The 19,291-nt window shown below is 35.1% G+C and overlaps 2 protein-coding genes across 2 annotated transcripts; both read left to right on the top strand.

Moving 5' to 3' along the window:
- The first annotated feature begins 6,266 nt into the window (after positions 1–6,266).
- On the top strand, positions 6,267–11,384 carry LOC131607213 (mitotic checkpoint serine/threonine-protein kinase BUB1-like). The gene is made up of 14 exons (XM_058879234.1): positions 6,267–6,387; positions 6,474–6,612; positions 6,830–6,987; positions 7,647–7,737; positions 7,902–8,012; positions 8,107–8,194; positions 9,061–9,164; positions 9,239–9,310; positions 9,396–9,485; positions 9,566–9,723; positions 10,397–10,451; positions 10,533–10,667; positions 10,751–10,872; positions 10,967–11,384. Exons 1-14 carry the CDS (start codon positions 6,320–6,322, stop codon positions 11,154–11,156), a joined length of 1,581 nt encoding a protein of 526 aa, XP_058735217.1. The 5' UTR covers positions 6,267–6,319; the 3' UTR covers positions 11,157–11,384.
- A 497-nt stretch (positions 11,385–11,881) lies between these two features.
- LOC131602328 (ADP,ATP carrier protein 1, mitochondrial-like) lies at positions 11,882–14,763 on the top strand. Its single transcript, XM_058874413.1, has 4 exons — positions 11,882–12,034; positions 12,453–12,920; positions 13,611–13,982; positions 14,224–14,763. Exons 2-4 carry the CDS (start codon positions 12,474–12,476, stop codon positions 14,518–14,520), a joined length of 1,116 nt encoding a protein of 371 aa, XP_058730396.1. The 5' UTR covers positions 11,882–12,034; positions 12,453–12,473; the 3' UTR covers positions 14,521–14,763.
- The last annotated feature ends 4,528 nt before the right edge of the window (positions 14,764–19,291 follow it).

Raw genomic sequence — 19,291 nt, 5'->3', positions numbered from 1 at the left:
TTTGTTTCCTGCGAGGAAGGTTTCTAAATTAAGGGGGAGCTACTTCAGCCAGTGAGGTATGTTTCTGGGATTGAGAACCAACAATCATCCTAAAGTAAAAAGGATGCTTCATCGTGACAGATTGGTTTGGCTGAAGATAAAAGAGGAGTTGTTGTATAAAGATGAAGAGTTTGGATCTCTGGGTATTCTCCTCACATGAACCAAATGCTTTTCGTTGGTGGTGTGTATTTCTATGCTGCAATGAAGCTAATTCAGAATGCGATAAAGAAGAAGTCAAACAAGATGTTTTATTGATGTTTGTAGTTTTTGTTTGCTTTGTAATTCTGAGTTGTATCATTGTGTTTATTTGCTTTAGTAAAATTTGCCAAAGGGGAAGATTGATAGTTCTCAAGTTTTAGGATTGACATTAATTTTAGTAAAACAAATATGACAACAATGTGTTAAATAGGATGCAATTACTTGCTAAGAAGAACAGGTTGAGCAAGAAGTCCTATTTTATGAAGTAAACATGTTGAGATAAATGTTTTATTATCTTGAGCAACGTGTCGGACAAGATACCCTATGCAGGGTGATACAACATCGTGGCTTCTATGGACTAGGCTTTTGGATCAGTTCATAAGTCAACACATGCAAAATATTTTAGGAGTATTATGCAGTCCTATGTGGCGCTGATTTTTAGGTTTGGAATATTCAAGTAAGAATCAAGAAGAATATTCACCTTCTAATTATGGAGATAATTTAGGAAGATTTGATTGAAGAGCTATTTTTTTGCAGAATCTTCTGCCGATTTGTAGCAGCTGAAATATGATTTTGAAGCCCAAATCTAGTTGGAAAAAGGTTATAAATAGAAGCATTGTAACCTAGAAAAGGCGCGGGTTCAAGATGTAGAAATACTAGGGCTTTGTCATTGTACCACTCTCTATAAGGGGTGGTTGTTTGTGATCCACTTGACTTGTGAGTTGAACTATTTGTTCCTTGAGTTGTAAGGTTTTGTTATATCTCTTAAGCTATGAAGCATATAGTTAATTATTGTTCATTCTAAAAAAGCTTTTAAGCATTGAATGCTTATTGTTCTTAGAGGAAGCTTTTAAGCAACTCTAAGTATTGTTCTTAGTATAGAGTCTTGGCTAGGTATTATGTTGGAAGTGTGTCTTCCTGTTTATTCTATTTAGAAGTATTCAATCACTGACTATGATTGAAGGGGGAGTTGAGGAGGGTCTCATACCTAGGTGAGTCTTAGGTAGAAAGTTAACTGGGTAGGGATTAAGTGAGAAGTCAGTAAAGCAAAGGTTGTTTACGTGTGAACTAGAGGTTGTTTGCATAGTGCTTTGAATTGATACTATCATAGTAAACTTTAACCCTGGATTGGTAGCCCCAGAGTAGATGTTGTTGTACATAAAATTGGGTAAACAATTTTGTGTGTTGCTTACTTTTTAGTATTGTTGATTATGTTTATACCTTGCCATTATTGTGTGTTCGGATTCAGATGTCTTGACATCTCATAGGACATCTGAAGTCTGATATACCAGAATTTCATGAATGAAGGGAATCATCAAAGCAAAATCAACAACTCCAACAAGAGTGATTTGATGATAGTTGATAGTAGCTCCAAAGCTCAAGGTCAACACATGCACACGACTCTTATCAGCAACAACCCCGATGATCATAATGAGAACAACAATAACATATTTGACTAGCATCATAACAAAAAACGTAAATCATAACATCAATAAGCAGAATGAGGACAAGGGTAAATGTGATATGAGTGTGAACAATCAGATCATAATATGAAAGGAATCAAAGGAGAGAGAGAGAGAGAGAGAGAGAAAGAGAGAGAGAGAGAGAGAGAGAGAGAGAGAGAGAGAGAGAATGATGCATTACCTCAAAAGCAGAGCAAAAAATGATTGGATTCCACCAAAAGCAGGTTGGATCAAATGTAACATGGATGCTAGTCTTGCCAAAAAATATGAATGGGTTTTTGGGATTATCTTTTGAAACAGGAAGGAGAAACGTTAATGTCTACCAATGAACTAATTTCTGATGACGAAGACCCAGGCTTGCAGAAGCAATGGTAACAAGGAAGACCATGAACTTGGTCATTGAGTGTAGCTTCAAAGATGTAGTATTTGAGACTGATTGTCAAACTCTTACTGACTATCTGAACAACTGTGAAGAGGAAGATAGAAACATGTGTACTAAGGTTTGCAAATACATCATTAATAGATTAAATAGATTCAGAAGAATATGATTTTGTTATACGAATAGGGCCAATAACTTAGCTAAGAATGCCAATAAGGGAGGAATTAAGTTGTCACCCCCATTTTTATACCTGCCACCCCCCTAAGGGTGGTGTTTTGACCACTTTACCCATGCAAAATACCGGATATTTTTGAAATTTTCGGTTTGTACCGGAAATTTCGCAAATGTACCGGAAATTTGATATGATTTACTAATCTACTGCGCATGATGAGCTATACCAAAAATATAAAATTTCCTGTATGAATCACTAGTTAATATTGATACCGGAAATTTAAAACATCCGGTACCGGATATTTTAAATTTCCGGTATGATTTCCTTTATAAAATAACCGGAAATTTTAAATTTTTGGTAAAAGAAAAATACCGGAAATTTCAAATTCCCGGTAGTGGGAGTAAAATTTAATTTTTTTCAGAATTGAACAACTCCTTGAGCCTCTCTAGTTCCCATGTGAAGTTCTCCTCCCTTTCGTGTTCCAAATATGCAAAAGCAACTGAAAACGTCAATTTTGTTGATGTAACACCAACAACTCAAGCAGTGGTAGTCGGTACCTGCACGATTAAAAAACATTCATAAACTAGATCATTCTACATGTTTTTAAGATGGGAGAAATTAATATTCTGACCTGTTTGTCTTGTACGTGCAATCAAAAATCAACACCAAAGGAAACATATTCAACAACTTGACCGAGTCAGGGTGTGTCCAGAAGATATCAGCCACAATATCTGAACCCTCCTTATTTCTAGACCAACACATATATTTCTCTTGGTGAATAAGGCTCGGTAACATTTGTATTTCAATTTAAACAAAATTTCAGTTTAAACAATACCGCAAATTTCAGTTTTAACAAAATTTTCGGTACACACCGGAAATTTAAAATTTCCGGTAACAGGTTATATACCGGAAATTTGGGAAATTCTCGGTAGGAGTTATTGAGTTTGCAAAAGTACCATAATTTTAAAATATCCGGTAAATTGCATCGGAAATTTAGAGATTTCCGGTAAACAGATACCAAAAATTTGTGAAATTCAAATAATTTCCGGTATCACACAAAAAAGGTACCGGAAATTTGCTAAAGGGTACCGAAAATTTATTTTTTGACTAATTTTTTCCTAAAAATTGTATAAATTTTGAATTAATAGTATCAGAGATATTTTGGAAGAGGAGGGTTATATTTACTCCAAGAGTAAGTGTTCAACACTTACTTCAAATCATAACCATTGATTATCATTAATCCAACGGTTTTAATTAAAATTTTATATAGAAAAATATTTCCAAAAATAATTAGATTAAATGATCAATTAAAACCGTTAAATTAATGAAAATCAATGGTTATGATTTGGAGTAGATGTTGAACACTTACTCTTTGAGTAAATATAATCCTCCTCATTTTGGAAATATCGTAAATTTGTAGGGTGCCAGGGATAATTTGGGAGGTGGCAAGACAAATTCTCCCAATAAGGACATGGTCCATAATTAATTAAATTTATTTATTTAAAAAAAAAACTCTTTAATAGTGTACTTTAAAATTAATTATATAAAGTAACAAAAGTAGGGAATTTTTTATAAATGTTAGAGTAAAAATTAATTTCCATCCACAATACCTTTTTTTACGTCAATTAAATTTATATATTACTCCCTCATTTTAAAATAATTGTCACATTTACTAAAAATATTTGTTCGAAAATACTTGTCACTTTAAATTACTAAAGCAATTTTATATTTAATTTTTCAATTGTACTCTCTAATAAATACTCTTAATTATTTGTTTTTTCACTTAACATTAATGCTAATTTGAATAAATCAATAGTTAATCAGGATAATTTAGTAAAGTCCCTATTTTCCCTCTTTCATTTATTACTGTTTCTTAATCTGTATGAAATGATCAAATGTGACAAATAATATAAGATCGAGAGAAGAAGTACTTGTTATGATTTTATTTTACAATAATTATCATCTTCATCAAAATTATAATAATTATTTATTTATAATTTCAACCACATCCAAAAATAACTAAACATCTATACAACAAAAATAAAGTTAAACTAACACACAGGAATAAAATAAAGAGAATTTCTCAACCAATCTCATACCCTTCTTATGCACTATCGAATTGGCCATTTTGCCCTCGTACTTCCTCCGTATATGCATATCTGGAAACACCATTTTTTTGTTTAACGTTGTTCTATTCCGTAGATGCACCAACGGAAGTCTTCCGTATGTGCATCTACGGAGGAATCAACCCACACACACAAAACCAGAGCAGAAGCATTTTTAACCATAAAAGACACTGCATTGATTCATTGATTAATCAGCATTATAGAGAAAATTAAGAAAACTAAGAGATCTAAGAAATTACAACGGTTAAGACAATGTCATCTGTTCCACGCATCATTTGAATGAAATCAATGTCGTATTTCAATTCATCCCATCAACGTTCCGTTTTTTTTGGTTTCAAGCGAGGTCCTTGTTCTAAGCCTCTCGATCCTTTTGATTTCTTCTCCGGGTTTGTACTCCCCCTCTAAAATAGACATGATAGTCCTCTTGAGTTGGTCGAAGGAATGGATATTCCAAAACTTCACCGGCACGAGGGGTTTGACGGGAGAGAAAATGACATGCCCTTCCCTTATGCGGTATTCCGGTTCAGGATCGGGACACTTCATTGATGTTCGGTGACATCCATCTGGCCAATGCGAGACATTTTTGTGTTTGTGTTTAGGGTTTATGCTTGTGTGTAATGCAAACCTAGAAACCCCAAATTTATAGAAGCTTTTGGAGACTATGGACCACACAATGTCTGTCACAGAATGTTCCGTAGATATATCCACGAAAGGGGCATAGATTTCTCCTTTCCGTAGATGCATCTACGGTAAAGACCCTTAATTTTCAATATAACGCCCTTCCGTAGATGCATCTACGGTTAACACCTATAATTTTCAATGTAACAACCTTCTGTAGATGTATCTACGGAAGTTTCTCTGCTATTTTTTTAGCATAACAGAAAATAGTAAGCAGCAGTTTTTGTAAGAAATTTAGGAAACACAAAACATAAACAATTTGAAACACATAGACACAAACACACAAACACAAAAAAGGTTTATATTGCAATGTTATAGAATTCATATATTACACTTTGAAACTAGATAAATACATGAAAAGAACTGTCGCCGACTACCACATTTGCGACTACCCCATCGATACTCGTACAAACATCGACTAAATTAGCTAATTCTCTTGAAATATTATCGGGATGCACCATAACTATTTTGTCAAAATCACACAGAATTACAAAATGCTGGAAAAAAACTGCAGAGACTATTTGGTAGATGCATCTACGGAAGTGTTCATCTTCAACACCTTCCGTAGATGGATCTACGGAAGCTACGTAACTTTTGCAGAAAAAATCATTGACAATGTGAACAATGTAGCGGTTGAAAGTGATTTTTTACTTGAAATTCAGACTCTTCTTGCACCCTTTGATTTGTTGCTCCAAAAAGTTTGAGTGTTGGAGTGAAATAGGGTATTGATAATGTATGGTTTTTAGGGTGTGGAGTATGAAAAGTTTGAAGAAATGAAACAATGAGGGGAGTAATCATTCTGGTTCAAACTATATTTGACACTTCCGTAGATGCATCTACGGAGGCTTCCCTTAACTGATTTTTATGTGTATTTTTTTCCCATATACACTAATTTATTATGCTTCCATACATGCATCTACGAAAGGAATCAAATTTTTTTTAAAATATGGGGTACTTCCGGATGTGCATCTACGAAAACTGAGGACAAAATTAGAATTTTGCGCGGTGTGTAAGATAACCACGAGGTGGGTTGAGAAATAGTCAAAATAAAAATAATTAAATACAATTACAAACTCTTATTTTAGTTGATTAATAATTTTAGTACCTCAATTTTTTATAATTCCAAATTGTTATACCTATTTTTACCTATTTAATATAATATTTATTTAACAATTAAGTGAAGCCGATAGATTCAAAATCGTGTACCGCGTGTTTGCTTCATCACTCACTCACACATACAATACTCATTTTCCAACTCAACTCCATGGCCACTCTCTGGAACTCCACCGCCTTCAGAACCGCCGTCGACGACCCCATCCTGCCCTTTCTCTGGTTACACTCTTCTCTATCTCTATTTCACTTACACGCAGGCACAAACTTTCACTGTCTTACGATTTTTCTGCATTTTTTGAATTCAGGTCAATCAAAATAGCCCTAGAAGATTCCAAATGTTCCACTCAGAATCTCTGCAAGTTACTCAAAGATTGCATTGATAAATTCAAGGACAATCACCGCTACCAAAACGATTCCAGATTTCTCAAAATCTGGTTTCTATATGTAACTACCTCAACCCTAACTCTTTTAATTTATGTTCCATTGACACATATATAGATGAGTAACAACGAACTAGCTATGCATTTAAACAACAAATTGATTATACTGTTTGTTCGGTTAGCCACCTTGGATGTGATGATGATTGATGAGGACATGATGCTTTGAGGCACCTTGATATTGAAAGGCTCTCAATTTGGGTTTATTGGTTTCTTTTATGCAGATGGATGCTAGTGTTGATTTTGATAGTGTTTTCAAAGGAATGCTCGACAGTAATATATGTGCCAATGATGCTTCACTTTATGTGTATTCTGCATGTTTTTTTGAAGCAAAGGGTAGATTGTGTGATGCCGAAACAATCTATAAGCTCGGGATTTCCAAGTTAGTGTTTTGCATTGGATTTTATAACTTGCTTCTTTTGATGTTTTGAAAATTGTAGCATAAAGATTTGTTGGGAAAAGGACTTTTAAGTTTCTGAAAGTAGTGGTTTTAGTTTTAGAATTCATTCTTGACTCTTGGTACATCTGATTGAGGGTTTGGTATAATATCTGCAACTTGCACACTTATTTTGAACCAATGTACAGTCGGTTAATCAAATTTAAATTGGCCAAGATTAAAAATTTCCCAAATACATCTACATCATTACAACCTCTATGATACAAAAGGCTCAATATCCTTAAGCAATTTATGAAGCTAGATGAACTGATCATCCGCCAATCTTAATTCTTTGAAAATAAAAACAGTCCCCCACTTCTAGAAACAAAGCTTCATGTCAAGATAGAGCGAACTTGATAAATTACAGGATTGGAGAGCAATAAACTTATATTACAAATATACTTCATTTAGGCACCAATTTAAAAATTACAAATACACTTATATTGAGATGGTAAATATATTTGACAGAGGGTTTATGTAGACGTGGCCTGAAGATGTCAAAATATATTTTATGTTCCATTTTTGGATGTTGTGTTTCATGTATGTTTTATTCTGGTTTGTTGGTGTGAGATTTTTCTGAGTAGGATTGTAATTATGTTTGACAGAAATGCAGAGCCAATTAAGTGGTTGGAGAAGGCACATACCTTATTTCTCAGTAGAATTTCTGAAATATGTAATGCTGCTTCAAGCCAGAAGGTACGAAATCATCTTGGAAAAGTGAACAATCTCATACAGTTGAAAATTGAGCCAAATTTTATACTCAGCTATTTTCCCCGATCTCTGCCACTTGTTTCCTCAACATTATCTTGGTTCATTTTTAAATATCAATATAAGAATTCTTATGTAACTTCTAATTTCAGGTTGATTATATAGAATCTGCTACGTTGGAAAACAATGGTATTAATCCATGGGAAACCTCTACTATGAATGACCTTTTGAAGAAGATAAATCCTTTAATGAAGAAATTTGATGTAAGACATTTTGATCCTCTGTTATCTACATGCTTAATTTTAATACATTTGACAAAAAATTATGTTCCCTTACACGTCTTTAAATACAATTCAGGGGTACCGATCGAGCACTAAATCTTATACAGGAAAAGTGATCTTATCCACTTTGAAGAATGCATCGAGGAATAAAGTTATAGAGCTAGGTAGTTGTCCGAACATAATCTCAAGTATTGATCATATTTCTCTTTTAAGTGTAATACTGTATACATATGTTCAACTCTCCAAGAGTTAATTTTATATGAATTTGCTTGTTTATATTTTTTGCATTATAGCATTTTGATATAAGATCGGGTGCTTCTTCCTAACAAAAAGAAAAAAAATTTATGAAGTGGAACGGTTGTCCATAGTCATTTGTTTTGCATGTCTAGTTCATATTTAGATGCCAAAATGTACTAGTATGTATTAACTCTTCTCACAGCACTCAAAAAACTTTTAACTTGTAATGGTGTGAATTTAGATCATCAATTTTGAGTACTACTTCGTGAGTATGTAGCTTTATTGATTGCAAATGGCAGAAGGCAAAAAGTCTTCCATTTTAAGCCACCATTTCGGCCATGGGGTCGCCATTCTTTACAAATATGCCAAAGCGGTTGGCGAAAAATCCGTGAATGCATTCTACCATGGCTTCTATTTGACAACACAGTGGGTTTAATTGAGTTTGTACTTTGCAAAATTTTATGGGTAGAAGAATAACTTGTTTCTTAATGTCTCATAATCCAAGTTACAATTCTATAGTTGTCTTATCAGCCCATGTAACTGTAAGCTCTTGTTATCTTGATTGTGAAATGCTAAAAAAATTATCCTACTATGAAATGGGCAATCCTTGTTGAATTTGAATTAATTACACCCAAGGGTATTTTAGTCCGTCTTCTAATGTTAATCATGTTTCAGAACAGTTTCTAGAAGAGTAAGGTTTATTGTTTATTTCCTTTAGCTGTTTCGTTGAATGAAACTTTCAGTTTATTTTACCAACAACTGTTCATGTTTGTCCTTGTCATGATATCCAAAGGTGGAATGAAGTACCACATCAAGGGCTGTGCCGGACAGGGTGGTTTTGCTCAAGTATACAAGGCAAATGTCAACAACGATTCTGATGATGTGGTGGCACTAAAGGTGATGATGGTCTTGCAAATCATTTCCCCCCTATAACATATTCTCTCATCAGATTGTATTTTTAAACTTGACAGGTACAAAAGCCAGCTTTTGCTTGGGAATTTTACATGTACCGTCAGCTAGATCAGCGTATCTCTGGCAGAGAAGTATGCCAATATCGATTTTACCATCAACCTGCTTTTTCTATGAACATCTACTTATTCTGAGTTCTCTGACATCTTACTATATCAGAGGTCAAGCTATGGTTTTGCTCATAGAGTTCATCTTTTCTCTGACTATAGCATACTCGTCTGTAATTATTTAGCTCACGGGACCCTACAGGTCAGTAATTTCCTTTGATTTCCCCCATTATCTTATTCAACATCCCGTGTTGCTGAAATTCAACTGAAAATTCTGTGCAGGACGTGATCAACTCATATGTGGTAGTAGGAAAATCCATGGAAGAAGTATTGTGCATTTATTACACAACAGAAATGTTGCACATGATTGAAAATTTACATGATGTTGGCTTGATTCATGGTGATTTCAAGCCTGATAATCTGCTCGTTCGCTATGCTAGGTAAATTTCAGCTTCTGTTATAGTTCATGCTTGTGTCTCTTACTTTTACAAAACTCATTTTTGTACAATTACAATTCTACTAACACTTAACTTTCCCCTATATTTTACATCAATAATCTGTATTTCACATTGTTTGTATCTTTGTAAAACTGCAATTATTGAAATATTTCCCATCTTAATTTATGAGGTATGACTTCTATATTAAGAAGTAATAATGTTTTCAACCCATTATTTTGTTGTTATTATTACTTTCTTTTGTTTTTGTTTAAGGATGTGGGGTTTATAAACATCCTCTATATCTTATAAAGTTATTGGAAACAATAGCTGGTATAAATAGGGAGATTACAACATAATATAGAAAAGGAGTTTTCTAGGAGAATGTTCTAGGAAAATATTAGTATAATAAAAATAGACTAAATGTAGTTTATCATTTTGAATAAAGACTATTTTAAATAAAATAAACTTTGGTGAAAGTTTGTCAATAGTTACTTTTAAATCAAAACTGTTGATCTTTTACTCTAATGAAATTTAAAGTATAGTAGATATAGGCAGACAGGCATTTGAATGATATAATTGATATCCAATGCAAGTTCTAATAAAGAAGCACTGCGTCAAGAAGCTTAGATGATTGTCGTCTGTGGATGATACTCATTTTTTTCATATTCTTTTGCAGTGGTAACCTCACAGAAGATGGGTTCTTAGACCGAACCGGTTCTTGGCAAGACCAGGTCAGTTTTTCTCCTGAAGATACAATCAAATATTTATGTTTTTTTATTACTATGATGTATACTCTGTTTCTTATCTTGCAGGGTCTTTGCCTTGTTGACTGGGGAAGAGGGATTGATCTTCGTCTCTTTCCAGATCACACAATATTTAAGGCAGATTGTAGAACTTCTGGTTTTCGATGCATTGAGATGCAGGAGAATAAGCCATGGAAATTTCAGGTGAGTCTACTTAAATTACACTACGAATGCAATGCCGTGATCGACTGTTTTTAAATTTGCTCTTCTGTATCACTTGCCAACAGGTAGATGCCTATGGCCTTTGTGGTGTTGTCCATGTGATGCTGCATAATTCCTATATGCAAATTGTTAAAAAAGAATCACCTGATGGGGGCTCTGCGTATCATCCCAGACTACCCTTTAAACGGTATATTTCTCATTTTATAGTTACATGTACCATACCCTTCTTTTTGTATCAACTTCAATTTTTATTCTGATATTTCGGCCGTTGAATCAAACAGTTACTGGAACATCGAGCTCTGGAAGAATTTCTTCTCGAAGATGCTAAATAACTACCCCTGCCATGATGATAAGAGGTTGCTGCAGGAACTGAAGAAGTCCTTCGAGGACTATATGAAGTCGGATCCTCAACGTATAAGAAAACTCAAGGAGTTACTAGCGAAGCAAAGGGTTTCTCTATGTTCTGCTTAGTGTTTTAAGATCATTATTCATCCACTTCTGCTTTAACCGTCTTTGCGGCTGCTGAGTGCATAACATAATTTTTTTACATTCAATTGCCCTGCATTAGCCTCTATAGGTGCTGATTTTGAGTCTCTTGTATTCTGTAGTTTGTGTAACGAAACTTTTTCTGTGATGTAAATTTGTAAATGCAATGAGTTATAATTTGTAAGCATAGTATGACTCTGTAAATGTCATTATTTATGTAGTGAAAATTATCTTTAGTTCTGAATTCTTCTATGTTGTGTAAATAATCTATATATAGTTCTGAATTTTTATATGTTTAAATATTTTAATAAGTTAATCAATAACTACTTATTCTGTGTTTTTTTATTATTTAATTGAGTAAAAAAATGTTTACACTACATATATTATCGCAGAACACTAGGAATTTTTGTATAAGTTTGGTGATATGCCTACCAATTCCTATGATGCCAATTAAAATCGTCACATTATTAAAATTGGAAGAAAAAAAACGGTGTTCAAATTTCAAAATTGGAAAGAAAAGATAGTATCCAAAGGGTTAAAATTGCTTTAAAAAATAGAAGGACAAAAAATGTTCAATTGTGAAATTAAGGGAGTTAAAAAATACAATTATGTCTGCTTTACTTATTAAAAAAAAATTGAAAATCTTCTACTCCTATCTTTCTTTTTGTCCTGCGCAGACACCCCTCACTCACTTATTCAACTGAAAAAAATGAAAAATTTAGTAAAAGACAAGAATAACAAGAGGGCAAATACGTCATTAGAATAAAACCCTAGTCTCTTCATTTCGGTGCTCTCATTTATATTCAATTTCAGTCTCCTTCTTTTCTCCATAGCTCGCGATCTGAACGAAGCTCTCTCTTTTGGTATCACCATTCTCCACTCATCACTCTTCTCTTTCTTTTCTTATTCATGCTCATTCTTTATGGGTGTTTAGTTTCAATTTTTTAGTTGTATATGATTTTTCTCCATGATCATGTTATTTGTGTGCTATTTACTTGATTTTGTAGCAGTGGTTAAACTTAGTATTAAGTGCTAAATTAGAAACTATTCTGGATTATACTGTATTGAACTAGTAGTAGTTGATTCATGCTTAGTTAGATACTTGAATTTTGCTATGATTGAACTTAGGGTTTTTGTTAACTACCTTTGTTAAGCAGTGATGTGTGATTTATGCATGTTTTGATCATGTTTTGTTCATGTTTATTTCAAATTGGTACAAATTGCAAGGATTTTATTAATGCATTTTGCAAGGATGTTATGGTTTGATTTTGATTTTTGAAGGTCATCTTCAAGGCTGCAATCATGGCTGATGGACCGCAATATCCATCAGTTGCTCAGAAGTTAGGTGGGCATTCTTATTTGGTGTCCAGGCTAAGCTCCAACTCTGGTTACAGGAATTACTCTACATCTGGTGCTTTTACTGATGGAGGAGTGCATGCTTCTGGTTTGGCGATTGCGTCACCTCTATCTTCGTTTACTGTGCCTTCTCCAGCGGAGAAAGGGCCGTCTGCGTTTTTGGTTGATTTTCTGATGGGAGGAGTGTCTGCTGCTGTGTCAAAGACAGCTGCTGCTCCTATTGAACGTGTTAAATTGCTCATCCAAAATCAGGATGAAATGCTCAAGAGTGGCAGGTTGTCTGAGCCATATAAGGGAATTGGTGATTGTTTTGCTCGAACCATGAAGGATGAGGGTGTGATTGCTCTGTGGAGAGGAAATACTGCTAATGTCATCAGATACTTCCCTACTCAGGTGACATATGACTGCCTTCATTATCTTTTGCCTCTATTATAATAAATTTCTTATATTGTAACACATTCTAACAACCTGTATAAGTTATGAGGGTTGCTACAATGACACTCAAATTGACACCCTAATCTTACACCGTATTCTATTTTGTGAGTGTGATTTTCAAATCTTGTATAAGCACATATTTCAACATGAAATAAAATATTAAAAAATTGTGAAACAAGGCACTTTATACGGTGTAGTGTAAAATTTTGTGTAAGCTTAGCATTTCACATAAGTTATATATGTATGGTATGGTTGTTCCTCTAGGTGTAGACATTGTTAAAACCTAACAAATATGTGGTCATGTAACAGCTGATTTTATTGTTTAACCGTCAGTTTTTTTTACCATGGTTGAGTATTCCTTTGATTTCCATTATTTCTATGAACACTAAACGTAAACTCAGTATAACTTCTATTCCAGTGTCATGAGATTTTCGTCTTGATCTTCAGAAAGTGTCCAAACTTTCTTACAGCAATGTACATGAATTATAATGCCTCTTTCCATTTGATGTCTTATTCTATTTTCAGATTAGCTTCTATTTTAGAGGGCTAAAAGATTTTATTTCATAGCTTTCTTGCTTTTTAGATGTACATCCCCATAGTTTCTATTTGCTGTTTCTTTCATTTTTAATTTCCTCCTTTTCCTTTTAGGCTCTGAACTTTGCTTTTAAGGATTACTTCAAGAGGCTTTTCAATTTTAAAAAAGACAGAGATGGCTACTGGAAGTGGTTTGCTGGGAATTTAGCATCTGGTGGGGCTGCTGGGGCTTCCTCACTCTTATTTGTGTATTCTTTGGATTATGCCCGTACTCGTTTGGCAAATGACGCTAAGGCTGCTAAGAAGGGTGGTGAGAGGCAATTCAATGGAATGGTTGATGTTTACAGGAAAACTCTAAAGTCTGATGGCATTGCCGGCCTTTATCGTGGATTCAACATCTCGTGTGTTGGAATTATTGTGTATCGTGGTCTTTACTTTGGAATGTACGATTCTCTGAAACCAGTTGTTTTGGTTGGTGATATGCAGGTATGCAGAAAATCTGAATGTGAAATTTGTTCTTAATTTGTGTTGTGTTAAAGTAACACTACTCCTCTCAGCAGGTTTTACTTTGAATTTATGGTTACAGCCATTATTTTTTTGAATCTAAATAATTTGTTATGTGATTTTGTATGACAATAATATAGTTTGAAAAAGATGCTCTTAGAATGCATGTTTATTGTGATTCATGTTTATAATTTCTTACCCATGGTACTCATCTTGTTAACAGGATAGTTTCTTTGCTAGTTTCCTTTTGGGATGGGCCATCACAATTGGTGCTGGTCTGGCTTCGTATCCCATTGACACCGTGCGTAGAAGGATGATGATGACCTCTGGAGAAGCTGTGAAGTATAGGAGCTCTTTGCATGCATTCCAAACCATTGTTGCAAAAGAGGGTACTAAATCTCTTTTCAAAGGTGCTGGTGCAAACATATTACGTGCTGTTGCAGGTGCTGGTGTGCTTGCTGGTTATGACAAGCTGCAGCTGGTTTTGTTTGGAAAGAAATATGGTTCTGGCGGCGGCTAAGCGATGACGATAACAACTATCCGGAGTATATGGTTCTGTTGGTGGGTAAATGATGACGATAACTTTCTGGAGTCCTTTGTTTGTTTTCTTGTGATTTGGATAATTTTTAATCAAAAGTGACAATTATGTTTTCAGAATTTAGAGCTTGTCTATTTTGTGATTATAGTTATCCGAACTTTAATTTCCTTTGGTTGTTACACATCATGAGTTTATTATTATAGTGCAAGTTGCAGTTTGAGACCACCTTTTGGTTCAATACACTTAATATTCGATTTTATTGCTAATATTTTTTGGAAATGCCTTCTCGTTCAAAAGTTTCATTAAAATTTTGATTATATGTCGGGCGGTTTACATTTAAATATTGTTTAACTTCCTAGAATTCTTCGTTAAAATTCAATGTATTTATTGTAACAGAATTATAATTCAATGTTAAAATGTGATTTGAGTATGGGCACATATAATTTATAGAATTTCCATATGGTGTTAGTAATGGTTCACTTATCCTAGGGCTGCAATGCATTTTTTTTTTTCTTGAATGTATAATTTGTCTATCCATTACTTTATACACTTTTTAGTTAGGGAATATTTCAATGCATCCATATTGATGAGTAAGGATTCACTCCATTTCTTTTTTATTATTATAATTTTTTTATATATTACACGTATTTCTAAGACATGTGACATATATTTATTATTTATTTAACTTTATGCACAAAAAACTATAGTAATGGAAAAGAAATGGAGTGTAAGAAATGGAGTGAACCCTTACTTATTGATACAAGTGAAAAACATTCCTAAGAACTTCAAAATGTCATATTCAAATGTAATTTTTCACATTTTTAAGATGTTTCGGATATGCATATTCAAATTTTTTTTTTTAAGTTTTATAATTTAAACGTTAGAATGGAAATCTCAGAGGTTTTTTCGCATATGTATATTCGAAAATTTCTTAAACCAGTTTTGGATATGTACATTTGAAATGTGCTATGAGTCTGAAAAAAATACATATATAGATTGTTAAAATCGGATCAACGTCCTAATAAAATTTAATTAATTTTTTTCAATAAAATGATTAGTAAATAAAAAATACGTAAACTAAAATAAAATATTAAAATATATTAATCAAAAGTTGTTTTGAAAGTGAAAAATATACGGTTATTACAACACTAACAAAAAGTCATAAAACATAGGCTATTGCTATTAGTGAGTATGTCTAATCCTAACCCTTTGCGACCTCCTCTGTCTCCTATAGCCTACTGCACTAGACGCCTCACTAACAGTCCTCTTCATGATGACAACCGCTTCTGCACCGCCCTCCTGAATGATCCCCCTGTCCAACGACTCCTGCCCAATCAACTGTATCCGCTAACATATCGGCAGGAGATCAATGGCATGGTCATCTGCGGTCTGTTGATTCTCCAACAGCTCCTCATGCGCTGGCCTAGGTGGACGCCCAGGAGCATCGAGTGTCATGATCGGATGTGACACTTGAAAAAACCATGTTATTACAACACTAACAAAAAGTCATAAAACATAGGCTATTGCTATTAGTGAGTATGTCTAATCCTAACCCTTTGCGACCTCCTCTGTCTCCTATAGCCTACTGCACTAGACGCCTCACTAACAGTCCTCTTCATGATGACAACCGCTTCTGCACCGCCCTCCTGAATGATCCCCCTGTCCAACGACTCCTGCCCAATCAACTGTATCCGCTAACATATCGGCAGGAGATCAATGGCATGGTCATCTGCGGTCTGTTGATTCTCCAACAGCTCCTCATGCGCTGGCCTAGGTGGACGCCCAGGAGCATCGAGTGTCATGATCGGATGTGACACTTGAAAAAACCATGTCACGTATCCGTCTACACAGTGCCAGCTTTGGGTGGACCGCATACTTCGATACTCCCCTGGTACCAAATGATGCTCCCAATCCTGAAAGATAGCAGTGAGATCTCGGCGGATAATGGTGTCGAGAGCAGCCGTAAAAGGAAACCTATGTATCATCCGGAAGATATCTGACCATGGTATTGGTTCCATATGCCAACCATCCAGAATATAATGAGATGCGGTCGAAGGGGACAACATCATGGTAATCACGGAAGGGCGTTCAGTTGATGTCATCATGAGCAGTACGATCGAGGTATATTCGATATGCCACCACTTTATGATTCCTCCTATAGAGGATGTATCGTGCAACCCTAGGCATGGCGTCAGTGTACAACAGATCAGGATCATAGCCATGAATGCGGTTGAAGTAAGAGATGATCCAGATTTGAAACACAGATATGAAAATATTTTAGTACAACTTAACAAATAACATATTAAATGTGATATAATTAAAAAGAAATGTACAGTGAGGAGTGTGCAAGAGTCAGTCAACTTTCTGGTCCTCTAGTTGCATGCTTCATTCAGCTTCTAGTATAGGTACACCAGAATGGCGGTCCCCCAGTTTCACTTATGAACTGTAGTCAAATCTATAAAGTACCGGAGGTATGTCACGTCCATGTAGGTTGCACTTTTGTCCACAAAGAGGGACGTGCGCAAAGCACAACCGCGGTGGTACTCAACAAAAACTGCACCCCCTCATCCTCGGCAGCAGTTGTCGTCACCAAGTGGTGCTCATAAATCTCTTTCATGGTGAAGAACCTGACATGCGCCCTATTCGTTGTCCTACACTCAAAATTAGCCATAAATGGGTCCATACCTAGATAATCCACCATCCACTCTATGGCCTTAACCCTCTGTATCCGGGAATGGTCCAATAACCCTCTTCTGATAGGCGGGTAGAGCAGACAAGCCACATCATGGAGTGTGATCGTCAACTCCCCAACAGGAAAGTGGAAAGAAGACGTCTCATTGTGCCACCTTTTGGCAAATGCCCCATGCATGTCATGGCTAATGGTAACATATCTGGTACAACATAATCCGCCAAGTCTAGATCCAGCAACAACATCATTAAACCACTAAGCCCGTGGTTTAAAAAGATCAAATATTTTCCGCGAATGGTTCACAAATTTTATGGGCATCTGTTTCTGTCAGGTATAAAAAATAACAATATTAGTTGTTGTTGGATCATGAATCAACCGTTTAAATTAAAAAGTTTAGTTAGAAAAAAACCTCGCCATCCCAAATATATCGAGCGGCATGGTCATGATAGTATATCAAGACAGGCGTGTCAGAAAGCCCTCTTGGGTAGCCGATGGCACCGCCTTCATGTGCATCATTTAAACCGTCTTGAGCATCCTCGTCGTGCTCAGTGTGAACCTCCTACCCAGGTACCTCAACGTGCTCAGGTACCTCATCCTCCCGAGTAACCTCATAAGAGGAAGACGCCCGAGAAGGCGACTCCTCGATGCAAATGAAGATCCTATAGGTACCTCCTCCATGCGAACTCGGCTCCATCCCCGAGTTACTTCTTGTTGTGCGGCTCTCTCGCGTCGAGCTAAGGATGTCTGGGTTGGCCTCCCCTATCTCAGTTGATCAGTCGGTGCCTGGTTGTCATCCATTTTCTTGAAAAAATGGCACTAGTTAATAACATTTATGAAACAAATTTGAAAATTAAAAAAAAAAACAACTCAGGGAACATTTCACAAGTGCATATCTGAAACTTGTCAAAGAGGATTTCAGATATGTACTTGCGAAATAACCTGCGAACAATCCACTTCTTGCCCTAACTCGTCAAAAATCAAATTTTTAACATCTAAACACTAACATTGAACAACAATAAATTCATCCTACACATTGTAATAAATTATAACAACCCTAAATTCTAACTCTGAGCTTGGCAAGGAGTATTGAAAACTTACAAATTTGTTGAGCTTTTTATTGAAGTTGGAATGAGTTTTGAGCTTTTATAAATGTTTGAATGAAACTTGTTGAGTGTGAATGTTCAATACAATTTTTGATAAAAATGGGCTTTTATTGTAGGGGGTATTTGATGTTTGAAGTGAATGGAAAGAGTGGGGGTTGGCTGTTGCATTTTCTGAAATAACTCAATATATTTCGGATAAGCGAAGGCGCCTTTTTTCTTTTAAAAATGGTGATTTCGAATATGCATATGTGAAGTCACCTTTTTTTTTTTTTGAAAAAATGTGCCTTCGCATATGCATATCCGAAATATAGGGGTATTTTGGGGTTTTCACCAGGGATCCATGAGAAGCCATATGGGTGCATAGAGAATTTCTCTTTCAGTTATGTTATAACTAGTAGGCCCCTTATCTATTGCGATCCACTGTCGTGAAATCTTTGGGCGATCATCCCAATCGTTTTTTTACATATTTCTCGCTTGTCATAACCATCGGCTTCCAGTACCGACCACCTTCGTTGTAATTAGGGATAGCAAAACAAACCATATATGTGAGTATCTGCGGATAAAGTATGTCACAAATCTATTACGATTACGGGTTGAATAATTTAATAAGTATCTGTGAGTATCCGTGGGTAAAATCTCTCACAGGCACGAGTTGGATAACTTAATAGGCATCCAAATAAATTGATATTTAATTATTCGTTTCTTTACGGACACGAATACGAATTTGATGGTACATGTACCTGCAAATATGTGTATTCATTAATAATTAACAAAATTATTTAAATACTAATTTATTTAAGAGAAAAAGGGGTCATGCATTGACAGTGTAAAATATTTTTACACTGTCAACCAATCACCACCTTGTATCCAATTAAAGCATTCTTTTATTTAAAAAAAACTTTACTGACATGGCATTTTAATGATTCTCTATTGGATGACAGTGTAAAACTATTTTATATTG

Source organism: Vicia villosa, linkage group LG5, assembly GCF_029867415.1.
Source record: "Vicia villosa cultivar HV-30 ecotype Madison, WI linkage group LG5, Vvil1.0, whole genome shotgun sequence".
NCBI classification, from domain to species: Eukaryota; Viridiplantae; Streptophyta; class Magnoliopsida; order Fabales; family Fabaceae; genus Vicia; species Vicia villosa.
Note: the sequence above shows the minus strand (reverse complement) of the source record. Positions and strands in the feature narration are given on the sequence as shown.